At 40.9% G+C, this 22746-nt stretch overlaps 2 protein-coding genes across 3 annotated transcripts in view; one reads left to right on the top strand and one right to left on the bottom strand.

Annotated features, from left to right (window-relative positions):
- Positions 1 to 448: 448 nt before the first annotated feature.
- Positions 449 to 18431, bottom strand: vps4b (vacuolar protein sorting 4 homolog B). 2 transcript variants are annotated; one of them, XM_080470864.1, is made up of 13 exons: positions 18051 to 18431; positions 12608 to 12719; positions 9852 to 9952; positions 6201 to 6312; positions 5940 to 6090; positions 5757 to 5815; positions 5168 to 5287; positions 4913 to 5069; positions 4647 to 4795; positions 3735 to 3816; positions 3244 to 3463; positions 2105 to 2245; positions 449 to 1763 (listed from the first exon to the last, which is right to left on the bottom strand). In XM_080470864.1, the coding sequence occupies exons 1-13, from the start codon at positions 18069 to 18071 to the stop codon at positions 1662 to 1664; spliced, it is 1527 nt and encodes a 508-aa protein (XP_080326990.1). In that variant the 5' UTR covers positions 18072 to 18431; the 3' UTR covers positions 449 to 1661. The 2 variants fall into 2 exon arrangements, with proteins under 2 accessions (XP_080326990.1, XP_080326991.1); XM_080470865.1 differs by lacking the exons at positions 9852 to 9952; positions 12608 to 12719; positions 18051 to 18431 and adding an exon at positions 8824 to 9043.
- A 967-nt stretch (positions 18432 to 19398) lies between these two features.
- Positions 19399 to 22746, top strand: part of LOC308124528 (laminin subunit alpha-3-like) — an 80284-nt gene continuing 76936 nt past the window's right edge. Inside the window, exons 1-2 of the mRNA XM_080487580.1 lie at positions 19399 to 19979; positions 21556 to 21708. Of these exons, the coding sequence (XP_080343706.1) occupies positions 19713 to 19979; positions 21556 to 21708 (420 nt within the window). The 5' untranslated portion in view covers positions 19399 to 19712. The remainder of the gene's footprint in view (positions 19980 to 21555; positions 21709 to 22746) is intronic.

Below are 22746 nucleotides of genomic sequence, written 5' to 3'. Positions count from 1 at the left end.
TTTTTTTTAAACAACGAGAAAGACGGTTCTGAGTCTAACCTCCTCCAGCCGCTCGTCCCCGCACCTGAATCTCACTCCTACCCAACATCCAAAACATTAAATCCCTGGTCTGTCTTAAATACCACCTGAAAGCGACTCTTTAAAAAAGCTGGTTAGTCTGCTGCAAAGATTCAACATTCTTACCAAGTTTTAAACTTTATTCAAACATTTTCTTGATGTACATCGGTGCCAAATGTCTTTAAAGGCGCCTATAAATAAAATGTATTATTTCCAAGAGGTGGCACACATATTGAAGTTGATCAACTCTTAAACCACTCTGCAATTCAAACATTTGTTATCTTGAAGTATGAGATAAGTCCTTTTGATCATTAACCTGGTATGTAAAAAGAAAAAGATTTAAACGTTTATTCCTCCCACCACTGCCAGACAGAAACGCGGGAAACCAAAACAAGGGAAACGTCGCTTTAACTTTTATTTACACAGTGAAAATGAAAAACAGAAAACTTTATGCATGGATGACCTCTTCCAAAAGAAAAGGCTCAAGAGCTGGCTGCTATATATACGTATAGACATTTTCAGTAATTTGAGAGATGTTCCCCAACACACACAACACAGTTTGCACATCTCAGAAGCTGCAGAGTAAAGTTGCATACCGACTCTAAGAGCGAGCGGTTCATGAAACCTACAGTAGGCTTCCTAGATGTAGTGACAATGCACTTGATATAATAAGCAGTAATTTAGAAATACACCAATAATAATAATAATAAAAAAAAAAAAAAAAGATCTTGCAGCGTTTTCTAGAAGGCACATTGTGCACGTCGCCATTCATGGCTACTTAAAGTTCATGCTCGGAGATGCTGGAAAAATGTATAAGGTCATGATGTCGTCGCTCCAGCTGTTAGTATCCTGCTTCCACCTCACATTAGATTTTATCAATATAAGGCTGAAGTTTTTTGTTTTGTTTTTTTTTTGCATTAAGGACAATCAGCAAAGCCTGTGGATAGCACATGAAACATATGTACAATATGCTATAAAAAAAAACAAAAAAAACCATCTGAAAGCAATTCAAAGCTCTGAAGTCCATGAGAGGAGAAATAATGCTGGTCAACTGCTGATCAGCTGATACATGTGTCATGTGTTTGGAAGCTGGAGAAACAATCCAAAGTTACTGAAGGTCACATCCTGAGTATGTGTCTCAAAACTCTGTCAAAGTCCACCACCGTGAGACAGTTTCCACCACAATGAAGAGATTCTTACATTCCTCAAAGAACAGTAGAAGCTAGAAAATGCTTGTTTTTCTTAATAAAAATAGAGAGAGTGTGTCAGGGCTGTTTTACTTAGCGAGAGCAAATCCGACCTCAAAATAAGTTATCTTCAATTAAATTTTTCAGTAATTCTGATGCCAGTTTCTGGGAACTTCCTCTGCTCATCGATGTTTAAAGTTTAGTGCACAAGTCGGGACGACATGGGGAGTCTTTAATCTTTGGGAAAAGTGTGAACGTCGGATGAAATCCGGTCTCCCACCTTTAGCGTGGTTATCAGATTCCGGCCCAGTGAAACGTTAGGATGAGACAGAGACAGAGAGAAAGGGAACGGGGACAGCAAAGACACACACAATCACAATTCCTTTGCTTTGGTTCAACTCGGCTCCGTCGTCCCACTTAGCCCTCCTGTCCAAAGTCCTCTGTGAATTTTTTCAGTTTCCCCAGGTCCTGTTCATTCACTGTTGGCTTCGTGTTGATCTGAGACCTCAGCATGTCGGCCTGCAAAGGAAAACATATCACACGTCGCCGTAAACGCATGAAATACTTACAACTTTTAATAAATCGGGCACGTTTAAGATTCTCTTAAGCTCAACATTTTCTCTGGGTGACATTTGTTTGGTTGGTAAATGAGGGACTGATTAGTTTCTATTAATCTCCGAAACAAGATTTATGACCATTAACCTGTGTTGAAATAGTGAACCGGTCGCATACGAGGATAGAGAGGAGCCAGATATCAGCGCAGACTAAAGTGCGCTGCAAGAGTAGGTGAGTGATGACAGATTAAACATTTTTTCTCAGCTTAACTAAAAAAAAAGAAAAGAAAAATAAGGCATCTTTACCATGCAAACTACGGGCTCCAAGAGCTTCTCTCCAGGCACGTCCATCCATGACATTTCGATGGCGTTGGGGTCACCGGGTGAGCACGGGGTCAGGAGGTCATCGACGGTCATGTTGGGGTCGGTTCTTGAAGGACCTCGTACCTGATTCACATCAGACCAAGAGTCAAAGTCAGTCGCAGAACCCGATGGCGCGGAGCAGGAAACTGCCGCAACGTCTTACAAAGCTCCACCATGAAGGTGGAAAGTCACATTTAGTGTTTTTCTTCGTAAATTACATATTACTACATACTGTAGGACTGTTACACTCAATGTATAAGCAGTTTCAACCTTTCTTTTTACTACTTTCTCAAATAGTTCAGGCCCTTAAAATATAGTATGATAATTTTTAAAATGTATAAATGAACAAAAGACTAACTTCAGTATTAAGAGCAGAAAACAACTCAAGATCAATAACTTAAAAAAACAAAACAATCTATACTGACTCATCAGTGTCAGAGTATTTCATAACAGTTTTTCATAACATTTTTCTTTATTTCCCAGTAGAAGTTTTATTATTCTTTAAGTCATCCTGACTCAAGCTTCAGTGACAGAAAATCATTTCATGTATTTCCTGCTCATTGACTTCTTGTTTTGGAAGAAATGTGAAGACGTTTCTCCACAAAAGGAGATTTTAACTAAAAAATAAAAGTTTAATAGGTGATTTAGATCAGTTTTGCTGCACTTGAGATGTGAATGTATAAATAACATGTAACGGGGAAATCTTTACTCATAAAAAAACGTCACTAAATATTACTTGTGTTTTGTCTCAGGAATCTGAAAATGTGGGAAAAAAAAGAGGAAAAAGATTTTTAAATGCTGTTCCCAATGTGAGCAATTGTATATGATTGTCAGTTAATTAATGAGGAGGAAAGAGGGAGGAGAAGGAAGGAAGAGAGAGGAAGGAGGAAAAGGAGGAGGAGGAGGGATGAATGAGTCTGACAGCTTAGGGGAAGAGGCTGTTCCAGATACGTATCCGTCATCAAATATGAAAGACACGACGGTTCACACGGGACAAACCTCCGTGTCTCTCCACAGAAATCACCACAACCTGCAGCGCCGACCGACTCAAACGAAGCTCTGCGGGCCAGAACGCCTCTCACCCGTTTGAAGTGCGTCGCAGACTGGACCTTCCTCACGGGCTGCATCAGAGCGTCTCTGACGATGACGCTGATGTCGGCGCCCGAGTAGCCGTCCGTCTTCTTCCCCAGGGTGACGAAGTCGGACTCGGTGAGGCTGTTGGGGGTGGAGCCGAGGTGCAGCTTGAACATGAAGGAGCGGGCGTGCTCTTCGGGCAGCGGGATGTAGATCCTCTTCTCAAATCTGACAAGGAAGAAAGAAACATGGTACTTTATAATGTGTTTCATGTAAACAATCAGATACACTTTGTCTTATAGAAACACATAACATCAGCTTTATTGGGAATCCTTTTAAATTGATGTAAAATTGTTGTTTCAAGCTTCATCCTGAACTTTGGTTTGCCTTCAGCAAACATCTTGTTTGCGATTGATGCTGTTATTTCTCAATGTCTCTCTACACTTGCGTGAATGGAGGAGTCTGGTTTTCAGATTAGAACTTAAACAACCACGATTACCGTCTCCTGATGGCAGAGTCGAGAGTCCACGGGATGTTTGTCGCCCCGAGCACCAGAACTCCCTCATTGTTATTCCCAACACCTGCAAAACAACAAAAGGAGGCGCAACAAAACATGAAAAACGGCCTCTTTTCTCAATAAAGCCCCAACATTTGGAGCAGTAATGACCAAACGCCTGCAGCTTTCTAAACTATTCTCTCACACCAACAGCTGGGAGAAAGTTGTTTATATATATATATATATATATATATATATATATATATAAAAAAAAAAGAGGGCGAAACACGACATGCTTGAATTCCTCTGAACTGCATTTCTATATTTTCCTCAACATACCGAGCAAACTGCTTCTGCTGTTTATCTTTTAGTGCCCATCATCACAGAAATACCCTTTTCAATGAACAATATGATCTTAATCTATCTTGATCACATTTCCACCTACAAATACATTCAAGCTATTAAATAAAGTCACAGATGTTTATTTACAGAAATCAATCCGTCGCTGTTCAATCTCATACTTCTTATCGGAATTAAGCTGTGGTCGAGGAAGACTTGCAGCCAAGGTGCTGGGTGGAGTTTTGTTTGTTCAGTTTGGATTAAATGTGCAGCAGCTGTACAATGTCGTAAAGAAAGAAAAGAAAGGGAGTGCCTCCCGGTCGGAGCTTCTCTCAAAGCTTTCTCAGCTCCTGAACTTTATTCACTCAATCACACCATTATTTAAATACTTTTGTACAAAAGAGTGGCAGGATTCTACCATATAATCAAACATATCTCTTTATATTATATGTACCGGAGCTTAAATGCCACTTCAGCTGCACAAACAGCGGCTTTCTGCTTTCGCTTCCACATCAAACTCAGTTTGTTTCCCTCCTCTGAGGGGAATCCTGCCCCACCAGCTTCACAGATACTCACCCTGCATCTGGACCAGGAACTCTGTCTTGATCCGACGAGCGGCTTCGCTCTCGTTCTCGCTCCGGGAGCCGCAGAGAGAGTCGATCTCGTCGATGAAGATGATGGAGGGCTTGTTCTCCCTCGCCAGGGTGAAAAGGTTCTTCACCAGCCTGAGGAAAAAAAGAGACAGAAGATTTCAGGAGTCACAGTTAAGTATTTCAGAAAGATTAAAGCTGCCTCCAATCGACTTTTTGTTTTTTTTGTGAATGACCGTCAAAGAGACTCACTTCTCGCTCTCTCCCAGCCATTTGGACACCAGGTCAGACGAGGAGATGGAGAAGAAGACGGAGTTATTCGCCTCTGTGGCGACGGCTTTGGCCAAGTAGGACTTTCCGGTTCCTGGAGGCCCGAAGAGCAGAATCCCCCTCCAGGGAGTTCTCTTCCCTGTAAGTCACAGAGATCAGTCACCAAACTCACCAAAACAGAACTGAAGGGGTTCCTTCGGGAGAAAGCGACATTTCATATCGAGCGGGATTCAATACCTGTGAAGAGGTGGGGGAATTTGATGGGGAGGATGACGGCTTCTTTCAGTGCCTCTTTGGCTCCTTCTAAACCAGCCACGTCGTTCCATTTGATATTGGGTTTCTCCATAACTATTGCACCTGGAGACACACAGACCGCGCAGCTGTTAGACACATGAACTAATCCATAGGATTATCTTTGGTAGAGTGGACTCCTGTAACACTGCATGTTATTATTTCCCAACAGAAATCTATGAACTGACGAAGCTGATTCAGAACGCTGCTCATGAAATCCTCGTGATTACCAAGAAAACCGACCACCTCGGTCCAGTTCAGTGTCCTGTCACTCATAGAATTAACTTCTAAATATTGGTGTACAAAGCTCTGTGTGCTTCAGGTCCAGTATAAATCTCTGACCTTCTGTGATGTTCAGAACAGTCCAGACCTCTCAAGCTTTCAGGATAAAACCTGCAGACACTTTTAGTTTTCATCTGTACTTTATAGACATGATTTCCTCAAAACTGCATCTGTAACCTTTTCTGAATCTGAGGAACTTTTGAATAACTTTTAAACTTGTGAGCTGCTTTTTATTTTATTTATTTTAACCAACCTGAGAGTTGATTCTGAAACTTCTTTTTCTCCGGATCGTCCCCTTCGTCACTTTCACTCCTGAACACAAACACATTTCAATACGTTTGTGTGAGGAAAGCTTTTCTGACAAGGAAGTTGGTTTTCACAGCACACAGTGAATGGCGTTACATAATCCAACACACTCTTCCGCCCACTAACACACCCTTTGTCATCAGCCTGCGACTCTTTGACGGGCTTGGCGGGAGGAGCCTTCTCCTTCTTCTTCAGGTAATCCTTCAGCTTCTCGGCTCGGTCCAGGTACTCGGTACATTTCTCCCGGATGCTCTGTTTGGCTTTCTCACCGTGGGCTTCATCTGAGTCGACACACAAACAGAGAGACAGTGTGTTTGATCCCCAACAGACACATCAATCTTCTCGTGCCGGGCCACCGGCATGCCCATCACTGATGAATCTCACAGCTTACATTTCACCACGTGCAGGAAGTACTGAACGGCAGCCTGGTACAGACGCAGCGCCTCATCAAAGTTCTGAGCTTTATCCTCCTGAGCCGCCTTGCTGGCGAGATCAATGGCTTTCTAAAACAAGGGGCAGACGGGACGAGACAGACGAGAGGCCGATGTTAGTGGCAGAGACACTTTGACAAGAGCTACTTAGAGCTACCTAATCTCTTAAAGGCCTCGTGAATCCAACGACAGTGTGAGATTTCATTTCCTGTAAATACACATTCAAACTCAGAGTGACACTTTTACACATTCCGGCCAGTTTGAGCCAATATTTGAGGCCGAGTGCTGCTGATGGTGCAGACGAGACGACGCACCATGCTGCATTACAAACGTGAGGGCAGGGCTTACAATTTAAAACCCTCCCATTGAGTAAAGACACGCCCTCTAAGCGCAAGATGAGTCATCAGGAAGATAGTTTTACAGGAAGAAAAGAAATATTAGTTTTTACATTTATCTGGCGCAGATGAAGAAATGAACAATTAGCTCATAAACACAAGATAAACTGTAAGGAAATTTAATTTTCATTTTTCTTAGCGGTTTTAATAATTAATTCTCAAAAATATATTTTTTTGAGTTAGAAGCTAGAAAGACAAAAAGGCGCGAGTGACTCCCTACACCACCTTGTGGTTCTTTTGACTGGAAGACCTATGGCCAATTTATTAGGATTAGGTTTTTTTTGTTTTTACCAGATTCTGTTCATTATCTTAGATTATTTGTACATGTCAAAGAGATGAATAAATGAAAAAGGACCAACGTTATATAGTTAATAGTTTAACAGGCCTTGGAGAATTAATGATTTTGTCAAATTTAAAACAGCATTTTAAATAAAGAAATAACTGACTTACAGGTAAAAATGGTTTGAGAGAGGTAAGGAGGTTGTAATTACAGAGGGGAACCTAACGTCACAAAAACTGTGTTTGTACAACTAAAAAGGCGTGTGTATTTTGTTGTGTGGGATGGATCAGGTTTGTTGGCGAGCTTAAAGAAAGTTCCAATACGAATCATATGGAGAGAAAAACAAAAATGCCAGCCATTGACAGGTACTGGGAATGAAGAAAGACCCTATGAGAAAATCTGTATAACTGGGTGAATAATGTATTACAATTATAAACTTTGGGAGGCAAAAACTGTGGTATTAACTGTAAATACACTGATGATTTGTGTAAACACAAAGGTTTAAAAAAAAAAAAAAAAAAAAAAAAGGGAGGAGGTATAATTGGACTTGTATTCATTTTCCTTTAAGCATTTCTGTATTAGTATGTTTTAAAATGGTAACATTTATTTTAAACTTTGGTTGAGAATAATATATAGTCATGATATAGAATTCCATAACTATCCGAATAACGCCACACTCCTGTAAGTACATTTTAGGGGCGTAAAGTGTTTTCTGCTGTTTGAGCTGTTATCTGCACTTTGTATTTGTTTCCATCTAATTGGAAATTAAAACATTCATTCTATTGGTGTTAGAAACTTCGGTTTACATTTTGCCCACATGATGGGAGGCACAAATTACACCTGTTAATGATATCAACTAAACAGGGGGTTCTTGACTTTCTTCAAGAGGCTGAGCATCAAATGTTGACACACAATAACAAAAATTTTATTATATTACAAGAAGTGTTTAATTCAGGTCATATTTGACATTGAAGCAGATATCGATGGCAAATTTCTAATGTTTTAAACGATCTGTTTATAAGATATATTATGTTTTGAGGCCCCATTGTGAAGATAAAACAAGATAAAGGGGGAAAATATACAATTATTAATTTGGTTTTTTTTTTTCTTCTTCATTTAACGTGTTTTTACAGAAGAATCGAACTACTTTCCAAACACTGGCCCTGTTCGATTTCTATTTGAGGAATTGCTTTCATAACGACTCCAACAAGGATTATGAAGCACACAACCACATCAAATTAAACATCAAAACAAGAAATAATTAAGCATATAAGTTATGAAACATGGTCAGTGGGGTTGGAAATAAGTGGCAGCAAACACACTGATCTCTCGCAGTAATGTTCTATAAATAAAACCTGATTTAACGCTCCACTTCAAGCCTCACGCATGCTTATAGGAGGCTCTAAAAATGACTTTCACTTCCTTTCAGTAGCAGCAACTTTAAAAGACAATTAAATTACAGTTTGCTGCGTTCAGATTCCTATTCGTCTTTAAAGGTCAAATAAAACTGGCTCGTTAGCTACGTTAATCTCATTAGTTGCCTTGTTAGTAGGTAAAAGCTCTTGTTAAGGTTATCAAGGCATCGAAACAGAAAACGTTTTTTTTTATATCGCACACAGGATAAACACCGACAGAGTGGAGCCATTTTTTATTGTTTACAAGTGAACTGCTGACTCCCTGTCGTGTTAGCCACGTTAGCGCATCATGCTAATTAGCAGCTAATGCTACGAACATCTCCTCCTCGCTCAGTGAAACCACTTAAATCCAGCAAAACAAAACGGAACCAGACAGTCCGTATCAGTTATCACCAGGCAGAACACTTTTAACACGTCACTTCAAGGTACAAACAACTTTTCGAGGCAATTTTGTTTTAGCGTTTTGTTTTTCTCGGGCTGGTCCGTAACTTACCTGTAAATTGCTGTTGGACATAACGGCAAATCACGAGTCCAACGATCGAATTAAAGGTATCGCCGCCGTGAGAAAACGACTGGTAAACACTCCACTTCGGGATTCGGTCCGTGTTAGGACCCTGCTAGCGCGATAATCTGTGTTTTTGTTGCACTTGTTTTCGTTTCTCGGATCCAGGAGGGAACTTCCGCATTGAAAAGTCGATACTGGCGTCAGCGGAATGTGATGACGTAAAGACGCAAAAGGGTGCGAGTGACGTACGTGACGTCGACGTAAAACTATGAAGTGGTTTAAGGGCTGAAGGAGAAAAATGTCAAAGTCCAAGCAGCAAAAATGATGTTATCAAAAACAAAAACAAAATAAACTAAATAAATATATACATACAAAAAAATTCTGTTTGTGTGCATGTGTGGTATGAGTGAGTTTATATACACGAGCTTTAGTGATGCGGGTACATAATACATGAAATGAGATTAGAATTGTGTACAAATGTACATATCTAAATATGTTCGGAAAATGTTTTTGATGTAACTGTCATTGTCATTAAATCTGAGGTACAGCATTAAATTAGAAAAAATCTTACCAATACAACTGTCAACCGATTTGGACCTTTACAAGTCTTAGATAAATATACAATTTTCTGAACATTAATACAATACTTAAAAATAAACAGCAGTTTTTCAGTGAGAGCACAATCTGTTTTAACATTTCATTGTAACCAATAAAACAATTTAGCAACTTTAATATTTATAATTCTGGAATAAATAATACATTTCCAGAAAATTTAATTTTGTAAGTCATAAAACGTTGCACACTTTCCATCAAAACTATTATTATGATTTATCTAGACATACCTGAAACACCATCACTGGTTAAGAAAGCACAGTTAATTTGTGAAAACATAAATCATTCTACAAAGCCATATTCATTTTAGTAATAGAGGGCATATATTACCTCTTTCAAAGTAGGGTTTGTTTGTTAATATACATTATATGATATTTAATTGTGGAGATAATTTCCATAACAACCTCTTTATTCACGAGGTACGTCTGCAGCTCTTCCACTCTGTCCAGGTACTGTTTGCATTGATCTCGAATCTTCTGGTTTCCAACTTTGCCCTGCGGCTCACCTGATGGAAGGAACAGAAACATTTAGGCAACACACACACACACACACACACACACACACACACACACACACACACACACACACACACACACACACACACACACACACACACACACACACACACACACACACACACACACACACACACACACACACACACACACACACACACACACATATTCTCCGCATGCCCAGGAAGCGTTCATCAGCCCATCTGCCACAGCAGCTTGAGTCACATGAGGCTTTTTCAGTTGACGCTGGGTGAACCCTAAAACTCAGTTTTTAGATCTGAAGGATGACGTCCAGATTGCTTTACCACCAAGCAGCCCACCTTTACACGTAGAAAATGTTACCAGTTAATCATAAAAAGTTAAATGTTCATCAATTGACATCCCTAAATACTTGTTCAATGTGCCTGCCCTGGAGGGTTTTGTTGATGGGTCGAGAAGAAACAGGCGTAGTTGTACAGTGTCAAAGGCAACATGCAGATACTCAAACGATTTGAGAAATGGTAGCACCACTGCAGTAAATGACTTTACTGTCAGCATAAAGATGAAGCTGCACATGTTGAATGTTATGACCCAGGTTGTTAAAGGGGTCAATAACAAACAGCTTTTCAACATGTTCTCATGGCCTCGTTGGTCCAAAAACGTTGTATTCAAAGTTTTTTGCCCCAAATACACCTTTTCCTTGATTTTCCACCATTTGAATATTAGATTTAGATATTTAGTTCTGCAGTGTCTGTGTTAACCTGCCGTCTTACTTGTTTTTTTCTCTCTGTCACTGTCTACTCATGTTCTCTGGATTCGTCAGAGGTAACGTCCTGGTAAAAAGGAGTTTGAATTGAATGACTGAAATGACTGGATTTAACTGAATTACTGCTTTGATTTGGACCATTAGGAGACTATTTGACATATTTAATTGACCTTTAAAGGGGTCATATTCTGCAGCTTTTCAACACTTTTACATGGTCTCTTTGGTCCCAAAACATTGTATTTAAAAGTTTATGGCTGCAAATCCAGCTTTTCCTTGATTTTCCTCCATTTGAATATTGGATCATAGGAGCTGCATTCAGGATCTGCTGTGTCTGTGTGAGCTGGACTGGCTCCGCCCACACATGCCCATCTTGGGAAGAGGAGGAAGTACTTCCTCTCGTGGTGCCATGTGCCAGAGCAGAGCTGCCCAATTGTGGGAGGAGTCAAAGGGAGGGCCAACCTTGATTGGGCTTGGCTAGACCCCCCGATGACACTATATAGGGTTTGACTTCTGATTGGCTGGTCGGAGCAACACACTTTTTAAAAACTGAAACAAGCCAGGGGGAGAGAGGACAGACTGTCTTCGCTTCTGTGGCGTCGTTCCAGGTATGGGGACGATTAGTACTGCTGGGGAACCTTTAGAAAGTGAACTTTGTGTGATATGACTCCTTTAACATAAATAATAAATATAAGTGGACCCGGGACAGAACCTTGGGGGACCCCTGATGTAACATTTAATACAGTAGAGACATTATCAACTCATTTATCTCTCAGAAAGGGTTGTTTCAAACCAGCCAACTGCCTGCTGGGGCAACGCAACATCAATCAGTTGTTGCCTGAAGATGTGGTGGTGAACAGTGACTAAGAAAAGAGAACTCATCTCTTTCTACATGCTGTGTGTTTCGACTTCACCCACATATTTGTTTTTAACCCTGTATTTAACACAATTCCCTAAGTTTAAAATGCTAAATTGCATATTAATGTGGTGGATTGTGTTTTCAGTTGGTGGGTTAATTACTAAGATTAAAACGCCATGAGTGATGACGCGCGCAGACAGAAGCAGTTATCTTAGACTTTGTGTGCTTTGGATTGGTTCTGCTTTGGTTCTCCAGAAAGGAAATGTGGAGTTGGACGTGTTCGAGGAGAGAGTCGTCAAACATACTGGCGGCTTACGGCAGAAATGCAAAATGCAGAGATGATCGTTTCCACTAAAGACGTTTTACCACCATGCATACACACAAACACATCACATATATCTTGTAAAGTACAAGTGAGTTGTACATTTGTGTCTCAATATATGCTCAGAAATCCAGTCATATGTCATGTATTTAGTCAGTTCACAGATGTTTTTTTCCATCCACTGAGGATTCATTCAGTACCGAGGGTAAACCTGCTTAAGGATGTGATACTTAATTTACCCACCACACCGAATTCACCTTAATCTACGTCCATAAAACAGAAGTTACTGAATCACGTGTGCGTTATTCTAACGTTCATATGCCTCGCTCCGTTGCGTCTTTAAACTTCACCTCCTCGTTCGAACATATGACGTGCAGGAATAAGAGCAGACTGCTGGGCATCGACAAAATCTGCAGGAAAATCTGTGGCACCGAGCCTCAATGACTCTAAGAGCATAAAATGAGGCCAGACTGGTCCTTTTGTTTCCACCACACCCAGAACGCCACCAGCTCTCGCCGCCTCCTTCTGGACCATCAGATGACTAAAATAAGCACTAAAATTTTTTTTAAAAATTTCCCCCTGTTGTGATGAGTCTGTTAAATTGCTCGTGGAGTGATTTTCTTCATTTGTTGTCCGATGTTTTTTTGTTTTTTTTAAATTAATTGCCCCACCGGAGGATAAGGAGTTGAACATTTGTCAGCACAGTAAGCAGAATTACGCACGTTTCAGAATGTGCAGGAAGTACTTGACAGCGTGTTGATAGGAGCGGATGGCCTCCTCGTAGTTTCCAGCGTGGTCCTCCTCCGACGCCTTCTGTGCCACGGCGATGGCTTTCTGAAAGCATCAACGAGAACACGGTTTGCGTCCTGCTGACATCATGCAGGCAAGACGCGTGTAAACAAACGAATAAAAAGAAACTCGGCTCGAAACGTGTCAATAACACCACGCGGGAGGATTTACGTTTGTCAAGATGAACGTGGGAGTGTCTGGAATCTGAATGTGGGATCAGCTGAAAGTGTAATAGTTTCTAGAAATGCTGTGTCGTTTGTTCTGATATATAACATTCTATGCAACCATCACACACACACACACACACACACACACACACACACACACACACACACACACACACACACATATATATATATATATACCATTCATCAATGCTTGCACGCACCAATCCATTCAACCCATCCATCCAATAATGAATGTATTTATTATTTTTTCAATTATTTATCCATCCATCCATCTACTGATGAATCCTTCCTTTCTTCCTTCATGATTGAATTTCTGTTAATGATTTTTCACTCGGTGGTTCCCAAACTTTTTGTTTTGTTTTCATCGCCTGAATAAAAATAGCTTTATCTTATTTATCATTGTCTCGATCAGGAGTTCTACATTTGATCTGTCGGGAAAAAAAAAAAACACAATTAAAAACTGCCGAGTCACTGATGGGACATTTAATTAACGGTGTCATTTCACAGACGGTCACTGAATGTGTGCAGGTCGTGTGAAAACTGTATTCATGGCGCTTCAGTTCAGACGAGGAGAAACTGCAGCCAGTGTAGAAATCGGGGCTCTGGAACTTACAGATGATGAGTGTGAAAATAATCCAGAAAATATCAAATGAACTAAAAATAATGACGTCTGCTCATGTATATACAGGGGAATTTGACCTAATGTGACACTGAGGGGGATGCAAAATGGTGCAAATGATGGACGTTTCACGGTTTTCTCCACCGGGAAGCAGAAGTGAAAATCAAACAAAGATTCGATTTGTTCAGATTTTTATTTTTCAAATTTCATCTCGTTCAGCTTTTGCGAAGAGACATGAAGTGAAATGAAAACCTTTAATGAATGCGCTCACATCCCTTTGCACTAAAACAAATCAAAACATTCGTGGTTGACTAAAGATTTGTATTTTAAGGTTGTTATGTTCAATCAAACGAGAATGAAGCTGAATTTGACCTTAAGACTAAAACTAATTGTGAAATCTTCCATTTTTTTTTTTTTTTTTACAAAATTGAGTTCACAGATTGTGATTCGACAATAAAGACGATGTTATTATTACAAGGTAACTTTAATTAAAGTTTACTTGCAAACTGAGTCAAAAAAGTAGTAACACACACACACACACACACACACACACACACACACACACACACACACACACACACACACACACACACACACACACACACACACACACACACACACACACACACACACACACACACACACACACACACACACACGAGTGGCTAAAACACTTTTGATTTGTGAATGAAGCCGCTCTGGTTAGTTTTGAATATCCTATACGTGAGTTGGACTGTGCTGGTTATCAAGTTGTAAATCTGCTGCTCCCTGAGAGATAAGCTGCCACTTTTAAACACGTAATCAGAAATCGGCTCAGCTCTTCTTACATATGCTGGGCAACTTTCTGCCAAATGTGGAAAAACAAAACATCCACTGATATTAGAAAATGTAGTTTAGTCACTGAGAAAAAAATATGAGGGAACAAAACACAGTGAGAATTTTGTCATTTGTAATGATGCGGTGGGATGTCGTGTGAGAGTTTCAGAGGTTTGGTTGAGTAACAGAAAGAAGCAGGGACAGTACTTTTAGCAGCACTTTGTTAGTAACTGAATACAATCGTTAAATAATTAACTCAGTTACTGAAGACTCAGTCAGCTCGTCGTCTGTTCTTCACTCAGAGGCGAAGCCTCTCGCTCGACCCGCCGTTACCTTCAGCAGAAGTCATTGTCACTGTTACTGTCAGGAGGAGTGCCTCGTTAATCCTGAACTAACTCAGTGAGGAGAAAGATCTTGAACTTCAGCTGACAGCCAGATTATAGAACATCTTCCTCCCTCTAACATCCAGATTACATAACATCTTCCTCCTTCTAACATCCAGATTAAAAGAACATCTTCCTCCTTCTAACATCCAGATTACAAGAACATCTTCCTCCCTCTAACATCCAGATTACAAGAACATCTTCCTCCCTCTAACATCCAGATTATAGAACATCTTCCTCCCTCTAACATCCAGATTATAAAACCATCTTCCTCCCTCTAACATCCAGATTACATAACATCTTCCTCCTAACATCCAGATTATAAGAACATCTTCCTCCCTCTAACATCCAGATTATAGAACATCTTCCTCCTTCTAACATCCAGATTACAAGAACATCTTCCTCCCTCTAACATCCAGATTATAAGAACATCTTCCTCCCTCTACCATCCAGATTATAAGAACATCTTCCTCCCTCTAACATCCAGATTATAGAACATCTTCCTCCTTCTAACATCCAGATTACAAGAACATATTCCTCCCTCTAACATCCAGATTATAATAACATCTTCCGCCCTCTAACATCCAGATTATAGAACATCTTCCTCCTTCTAACATCCAGATTACAAGAACATCTTCCTCCCTCTAACATCCAGATTATAGAACATCTTCCTCCTGCTAACATCCAGATTACAAGAACATCTTCCTCCCTCTAACATCCAGATTACATAACATCTTCCTCCTTTTAACATCCAGATTATAGAACATCTTCCTCCCTCTAACATCCAGATTACAAGAACATCTTCCTTCCTCTAACATCCAGATTATAGAACATCTTCCTCCTTCTAACATCCAGATTACAAGAACATCTTCCTCCCTCTAACATCCAGATTACAAGAACATCTTCCTCCCTCTACCATCCAGATTATAAAAACATCTTCCTCCCTCTAACATCCAGATTATAAGAACATCTCCTTCCCTCTAACATCCAGATTATAGAACATTTTCCTCCTTCTAACATCCAAATTACAAGAACATCTTCCTCCCTCTAACATCCAGATTATAAGAACATCTTCCGCCCTCCAACATCCAGATTATAGAACATCGTCCTCCCTCTAACATCCAGATTACATAACATCTTCCTCCTTCTAACATCCAGATTAAGGAACATCTTCCTCCATCTACCATCCAGATTATAAGAACATCTTCCTCCTTCTAAACATCCAGATTACAAGAACATCTTCCTTCCTCTAACATCCAGATTATAGAACATCTTCCTTCCTCTAACATCCAGATTATAGAACATCTTCCTCCCTCTAATATCCAGATTCTAGACTCGATCATCTTCTTCCTACTAACATCCAGATTATAGAGCATCTTCCTCCTAACATCCAGATTATAGAGCATCTTCCTCCACTAACATCCAGATTATAGAGCATCTTGCCTCCACTAACATCCAGATTACAAGAACATCTTCCTTCCTCTAACATCCAGATTATAAGAACATCTTCCTCCTTCTAACATCCAGATTATAGAACATCTTCCTCCTTCTAACATCCAGATTACAAGAACATCTTCCTCCCTCTAACATCCAGATTACAAGAACATCTTCCTCCCTCTACCATCCAGATTATAAAAACATCTTCCTCCCTCTAACATCCAGATTATAAGAACATCTCCTTCCCTCTAACATCCAGATTATAGAACATTTTCCTCCTTCTAACATCCAAATTACAAGAACATCTTCCTCCCTCTAACATCCAGATTATAAGAACATCTTCCGCCCTCCAACATCCAGATTATAGAACATCGTCCTCCCTCTAACATCCAGATTACATAACATCTTCCTCCTTCTAACATCCAGATTAAGGAACATCTTCCTCCATCTACCATCCAGATTATAAGAACATCTTCCTCCTTCTAAACATCCAGATTACAAGAACATCTTCCTTCCTCTAACATCCAGATTATAGAACATCTTCCTTCCTCTAACATCCAGATTATAGAACATCTTCCTTCCTCTAACATCCAGATTATAGAACATCTTCCTCCCTCTAATATCCAGATTCTAGACTCGATCATCTTCTTCCTACTAACATCCAGATTATAGAGCATCTTCCTCCTAACATCCAGATTATAGAGCATCTTCCTCCACTAACATCCAGATTATAGAGCATCTTGCCTCCACTAACATCCAGATTATAGAGCATCTTGCCTCCACTAACATACAGATTATAGAGCATCTCCCTCCACTGACAGACCATCTGAACGCAGTGCAGCAACACAACAATGATACAGACACGTGGATATTATGAAGACAGGACACACTCAAGGAGATTATACAAAGAACTGAAGAGTAACTGATACTTAATGCAATTTAGGAATTAGTGACTGTGATCAATCAGGAAATATAAACATGGTCATCAGATTTCACGTGTGCCCACTGAGGGAGGCAATTTAAAGTAAAGCAATACTTTCCAAAGTAACTAATTACATTCTTATTTGCAGTTACTGGTAACTTAACTTCAGACTGACACATTGGGCTGATGATAATGATGTAAGGAAAAGAATAACATGGCAGAAACTATATTTGAATAAGAATAAGAAAAATGTCAGGTTAAGGTTTTAACAATTCTGTTTTTTAAAGTTGAATTAGGTGTGAAAGGGACAGATTTACAACAATTCTTTAAACTTCATCCCGTTGACGGGACAGGGGCGACCCCTCAAGATTTCTGTCACTCAGAACTAAATGAATACTTTGAACCAACTCCAGCAAAGTAATTCAATCACTCCATTGTATCCCCAAATCTTGTATTCACTCTTTATTCTTAATTTTATAAAAAGACCTTTATGTTCATCTATGATTTTTTTTTCCCTTTCTTATTTCTTGCTATAATTCTACATCTGTTGCTCAAGCACCCAAATGCTGCCATGTGCTATAAAAATAATACTAATAACATACTAAAAAAAAAACAACTGTAAATGAGGCAGAACTTTATAGTTGATCTGTTTTACCTTGGCCTATTATTACACATTTGCAAGCTGAGAACAAGACGTCTCATTAAAGCTGATATTCGGAGATTAAATCATGTTCACGCTTCATAAAAAATATTTCTGGTTCTAATAAAACTCTATTTGAAAAGTCACGCTGTGTCAAAGAAACTTCACCAGCTGACTGAATGACTCAAGAGCCTTGAACTGTTAAATAAGCATTATTGTTCCTGTTAGGCACGTTTTGTGGGTCATGTTGCTTCATTGTTTAGTGTAGCAGATGAGCTCCCACATTCAGAATAACAACAACAACAACAACAACGCTTCCACTGAACTCAAGTTGTCTGGAAACGTGAAGTAAAGAAAGTTACACATCCTACCTGCAGGTTTGTCGGCTCCATGCGGAGTCATGTGAGACTTCTGAACCAGGACACTCTGGAGTTGAGATCCGTACCGGGTCTGGTTTCGGTTTTTCTGGCTCTGAGGTGTCTGAACACTCTGCCCGAGGCTTCCTGGTTACACTTTTCACGCCCTCCGACGCGCCGCCGCTGACGGAACGCGAAGACAAAAAGCTGCCTGTCCGGTCAGAGGAATGAGGGACTGCGAGGATAAAAACCTCCACAACATGACTCACAACGCTCCACTTAGTGCTGCGGTGCGTAAAAACAACCCGATCTGATGAATCGTTGTTTGGAAAACTCAAGTAGAAGTAGACTCAAGTCAAAGTTTGAACAATTCATGACCGAGACAAACTTGGGTATGAAAAGACGCAGGGGGAAAGAGTCATAATCGAGTTAAAGTGGTGATTACTTTATTCCACACATCACTAAACGGGAACACTGAGTGTGCGTAAATCCCCCTCGTCATTAGTTACTCCTGTGTGATGACCCGTCGCACCACTAGGGGGTGCCACAACACCACAACAAAAGACATACGAAGGTGGTGACGACGACGACGACGACGACGACGATGATGATGATGATGATGGTGATGATGATGATGATGATTTAGAAAAATCTGAGAAGGGCTAGAGAAAAAATAAATAACAAGGGCAATACAGTAATTTGAAATCAAGAATCAAAACAATATAAAGTTAAAATAAAATGGGTTGACACTTATATGGAATTGTTATCAATGTGATATGAAAATAAAAAATAATGTGCATCAATTACATTTAAAAACATTTAAGATCTAACATCAAAATTCCAATTGTTATCTTTCCATCTGTCTATCTATCTATCTATCTATCTATCTATCTATCTATCTATCACAATTATTTACTCAGCTGTCAACCATTTTATTTGATCATAATTAAATAATCTTAAAAACAACAATTCATATTTCATTGTTTTAATGTACTTTTTTAACATTGTTCTTTATTTTAGGAAAATTTTAATATACTAATAAGTATATAATTAGTATAAGTATTATAAGTTTATATTTATGTAGTCATAAAAATATTCTTGTTATTGTAATACATTTTAGGATGTAATATTCAGGGATTTTTTTTAATAAAGAAATTAATAAATTGCACTTTAAGTACAAATATTGTTGGATAACTTAACTGAATTTATGACTTTGACTCACTTTTATATTTATGTTTAATGTAGGATGTTCTCCCAAGATGAATTTTGAAAAAAGAGTTGCGCAGGAAGGAAGGAGGTTAGCCGGATTGGCCCTGAGCACTGCGCACTGTGGCAGACCTTTGGTCCTCTGTTGTTCCGCGTGGATCAGATCAGAGCAGATCGTCCTGATAGCTGCGCTGTGACGCACGGTTTGGGTTTGGAACACGGAAAGCGGGAGCTGTTCGTCTTCTGGGGACACGCGGAGGAAATAATACACATCTTCATCAGTGGATCACTATAAAACGTCACATTTAAGCGGTTTTTCGCTGAATTTATCTGAGGTTTCGGGGTCTGTTTCGTCTCACTGGAAGTTTCCCGATTGCGCGCTGCGCGTCATTTTCATGGAGGTCTTCAGATGACCCGGACCTGCAGGCAGCGGGCTGCTCTCAGCATCTACGAGAGTCTCCACAGAGGAACATGGCGAGAAGGATGAGGGGGGCTCATCTGCTCGCTGCTCTTTGGAGCTGCTGGATCACGCTTTTCGGGGACGCAGATGGACAGCAGAGTTTTAACGATGTAACAGGTTTCAGCTTGAGTCCGCCGTACTTCAACCTGGTCGCGGGCTCCCGGATCTCTGCCACTGCGACCTGCGGACAGGATGAGAATGGAGCACCGAGGCACGATTTATACTGCAAGCTGGTCGGAGGACCGACTTCCACTGGGCTTCCCACTCAAAATATTCAGGTGAGCAACCTGAGCTGGGGACTCTGCGCGTCCATTCGTGCGTAAAAAAGGATCAGCGCAAAGTGGAAGCGGCGCGATGATTAGAAGTCTGGGAACAGTTGAACACTGACAATAAATTTGACTTGTAAATGCAAATAAGATGGTGTCAAAGGTTTTATTTATTGTATAAATGTCACCATGTTCTGTGCTCCCCTCTGTACCGTTTATTGCCCCTCGGGGGAACCCTGTCAATTCAGCCAGCGCTGACCAACTTGTACAACTGCCAGAAATAGTTTTACACCATTGTAGTTGAGTCACTCGTTTTAGAAAGGAAATGCCTTTTCTACAGTGGCCATGTCGTTTTTTAAAAGACCAGTCAATTAATGTCAAAAACATAACTTAATTCTGTAAATGCCCTGCATCTGCTTCACTGGCCGCATTGATTGAATTTCTTTATTTTTTTGAACCAGTTCCCACTAGTTTGCAATCTGCAGGGCGGCATGTTTCTGAACATTGAAGCAGATGCTTACTGTAATTAACAGTTTGACAGTTCATACCATGCATCTTTCTGAGGCGAAGTGGTGATTCTAAATTGCCCTGAGGTGTGTGTTTCAGTGTCTGTCTCTGTGATGGACTGCTGACCCGTCCAGGTGTAAAGTACATTCACACACACTCGGCAGGGATCGCCTCCAGCAGACTATTGATCATGGTCCGTGGATCAGAAGATGGAGTTGAGAGCACTAGTTGCATTAGTTTAATATGTTTGCATGAATTGCTTTCTTGCTTTTGGTAAGTTGGTAAAGTGGCTCATCTCCTCATCCAAATGTTGGCAGTTTCATTCCCAATCAATCCATGTCAAAGTGCTTTTGAGCAAGACGCTGAACCTTAAGTTGCTCCCAGTGTTGTGTGATGAGTATAGATGCATCCCTGGTGTGAGTGTGATGGATCATGTTAAAGTGCAACCAGAATGCTGCAACTATAAAAAGTGCTAAATAATTTAAAGTAACTTCTTCCTGCTATTAGGCTGCAGTTATCTGCATTGTTGAAGACGATACATCACTGTAGGAGAGTTTGACTATGCATATACTTTACTGGTTGCACTCTTGCTTCATACCAAGAAGGTTGTAGGTTTGAATCTGGCCCATCTTTTCAGTATGTGGGTAGGTTTTCTCCAGTTCCCTCTCATTTTTTAGGTGAATAGTTTAGTCTAACCTGCCTGCAGGGGTAAATGTGAGAGGCTGTCTGTCTCTGGGATTCCTCCGTGACAGAATTCCTTCGTCCATAGTCCTGCAGTTTTAGATGATGGATTGAGTTTTCTCGTTGTGTTTCATCGTGTTCGACCTCCACTGGGAGCTATGTGTAGGGTTCCATGTCTTGCTCTAGTACATTTTGAAATATGGACAAGGCAAGATGAGGGATCAAACTACCAACCCAGCAGTTGGTTGATGTCTTACTCTACCAGCTGAGCCACAGTTGCCCCTTTTCCCCACTAGTTTGCTGCTGTTTTCTGAACACTGAAGCGTCGCTGTTAAAAAAACAAAAAAACGAATTTATTTGACATTACATGGCATTGACTTCACATTTTGACGCCATTCAGGGTCAGTTCTGTGACTACTGCAACGCCGCCGACCCAAACAAAGCCCACCCGGTGACCAACGCCATCGACGGGACGGAGCGCTGGTGGCAGAGCCCTCCTCTCTCCAGGGGTCCGGGCTACAACGGTGTGAACGTCACCCTGGACCTGGGTCAGGTGAGACAGATGTTTCCCAGCTGCTCCGTGTTGTGGGAATGATGACAGCCCGTGGTGACACTAAAAAATACCGCTCCTGATTGTTACACAGAGGGAACGAAGGGAAAGTTGGCCGCTGCGCCGCTGCCGTGAGCCGCTGGCCGTGTTTTCCCGCCGCCCGGATCAAAGATGTTTGACTCATAGCTGTCCGTTAAGAGGCGTTACGTGATTATGTTTTCAGCCTGAGCTTCATCACCTCAGCCTGCAGTAATCATGTGAATAATGTGCTGCGGCTGGAGCTCGGCCAGGAATCCGATTCACGCCCCCTTTTTTTTGCCGGGAGAATACGCTTCCATCGTGACCCCGTGTCTCTTTGCAGCAGCTTGGCCAGCGGCCCAAAAAATGGCACCTCACGCTCAATTATCCAGTGCGAGGAAAGAGAGGAATGCTTTCTCTGGATTAGGGATCAGAGGGATGTGGAGTCAGATCGGAGGAGTGCAGGTGGAGGCTTTCGCAGTTTTTTTGGGGGGAAGACTTCTGATAAACGGCAACAACGGCGCTGCTCGCCACACGTGTGGCGTCGCCGGCTCCCGGTAGGCACCGTGTCAGACAATGGATGTGGGCTTTTCTGTCTCTGTTTTTAGCCTGAGTAAAGACCCCCCCGCAGCACTAAATATAGTCCACGCTTACGAGGGGACGGACACATGCAGCGCCTGTGGGGCACGTCTGACTTTAATACGTGGTAATGCTCAGTTTATTTGGGAGCTGGGAAAGCGGCATTATTGCATTATGGCGTGCTAAAAAGAGCACGGCTATCTCTGACTGTGACTACCAACGCAACGTCACCCTCACCCACATCTACGCACGCCACGCACCTGTCCCACACATTTTCCTCTTTTAACGGCATCTGCTGCAACCGCCAGGACTGCAAATGATACTCACCTGCCACTGGGGCATTTTAAACTACCTGGTTAATGCAACCAAGCGGCACTCGGATCTTGTGGAACACGAGAATAAAATCACTGCGTTTATCACTTGAGTTGAGACAGCGATTGTTTT

Source organism: Lipophrys pholis, assembly GCF_963383615.2.
Source record: "Lipophrys pholis genome assembly, chromosome: 1".
Classification (NCBI taxonomy): Eukaryota; Metazoa; Chordata; class Actinopteri; order Blenniiformes; family Blenniidae; genus Lipophrys; species Lipophrys pholis.
This window is presented reverse-complemented; position numbering and strand designations above follow the sequence as displayed.

Excerpts from the sequence above, each read along its gene's own strand:
- vps4b (XM_080470864.1), bottom strand. The coding sequence starts at position 18,071 with ATGGAGCCGACAAACCTGCAG. Across the intron at positions 5,070-5,167 it reads ATTCCCCCACCTCTTCACAG|GGAAGAGAACTCCCTGGAGG; the intron begins GTATTGAATCCC and ends TGTGACTTACAG. Across the intron at positions 3,464-3,734 it reads GACTCTGCCATCAGGAGACG|ATTTGAGAAGAGGATCTACA; the intron begins GTAATCGTGGTT and ends CTTCCTTGTCAG.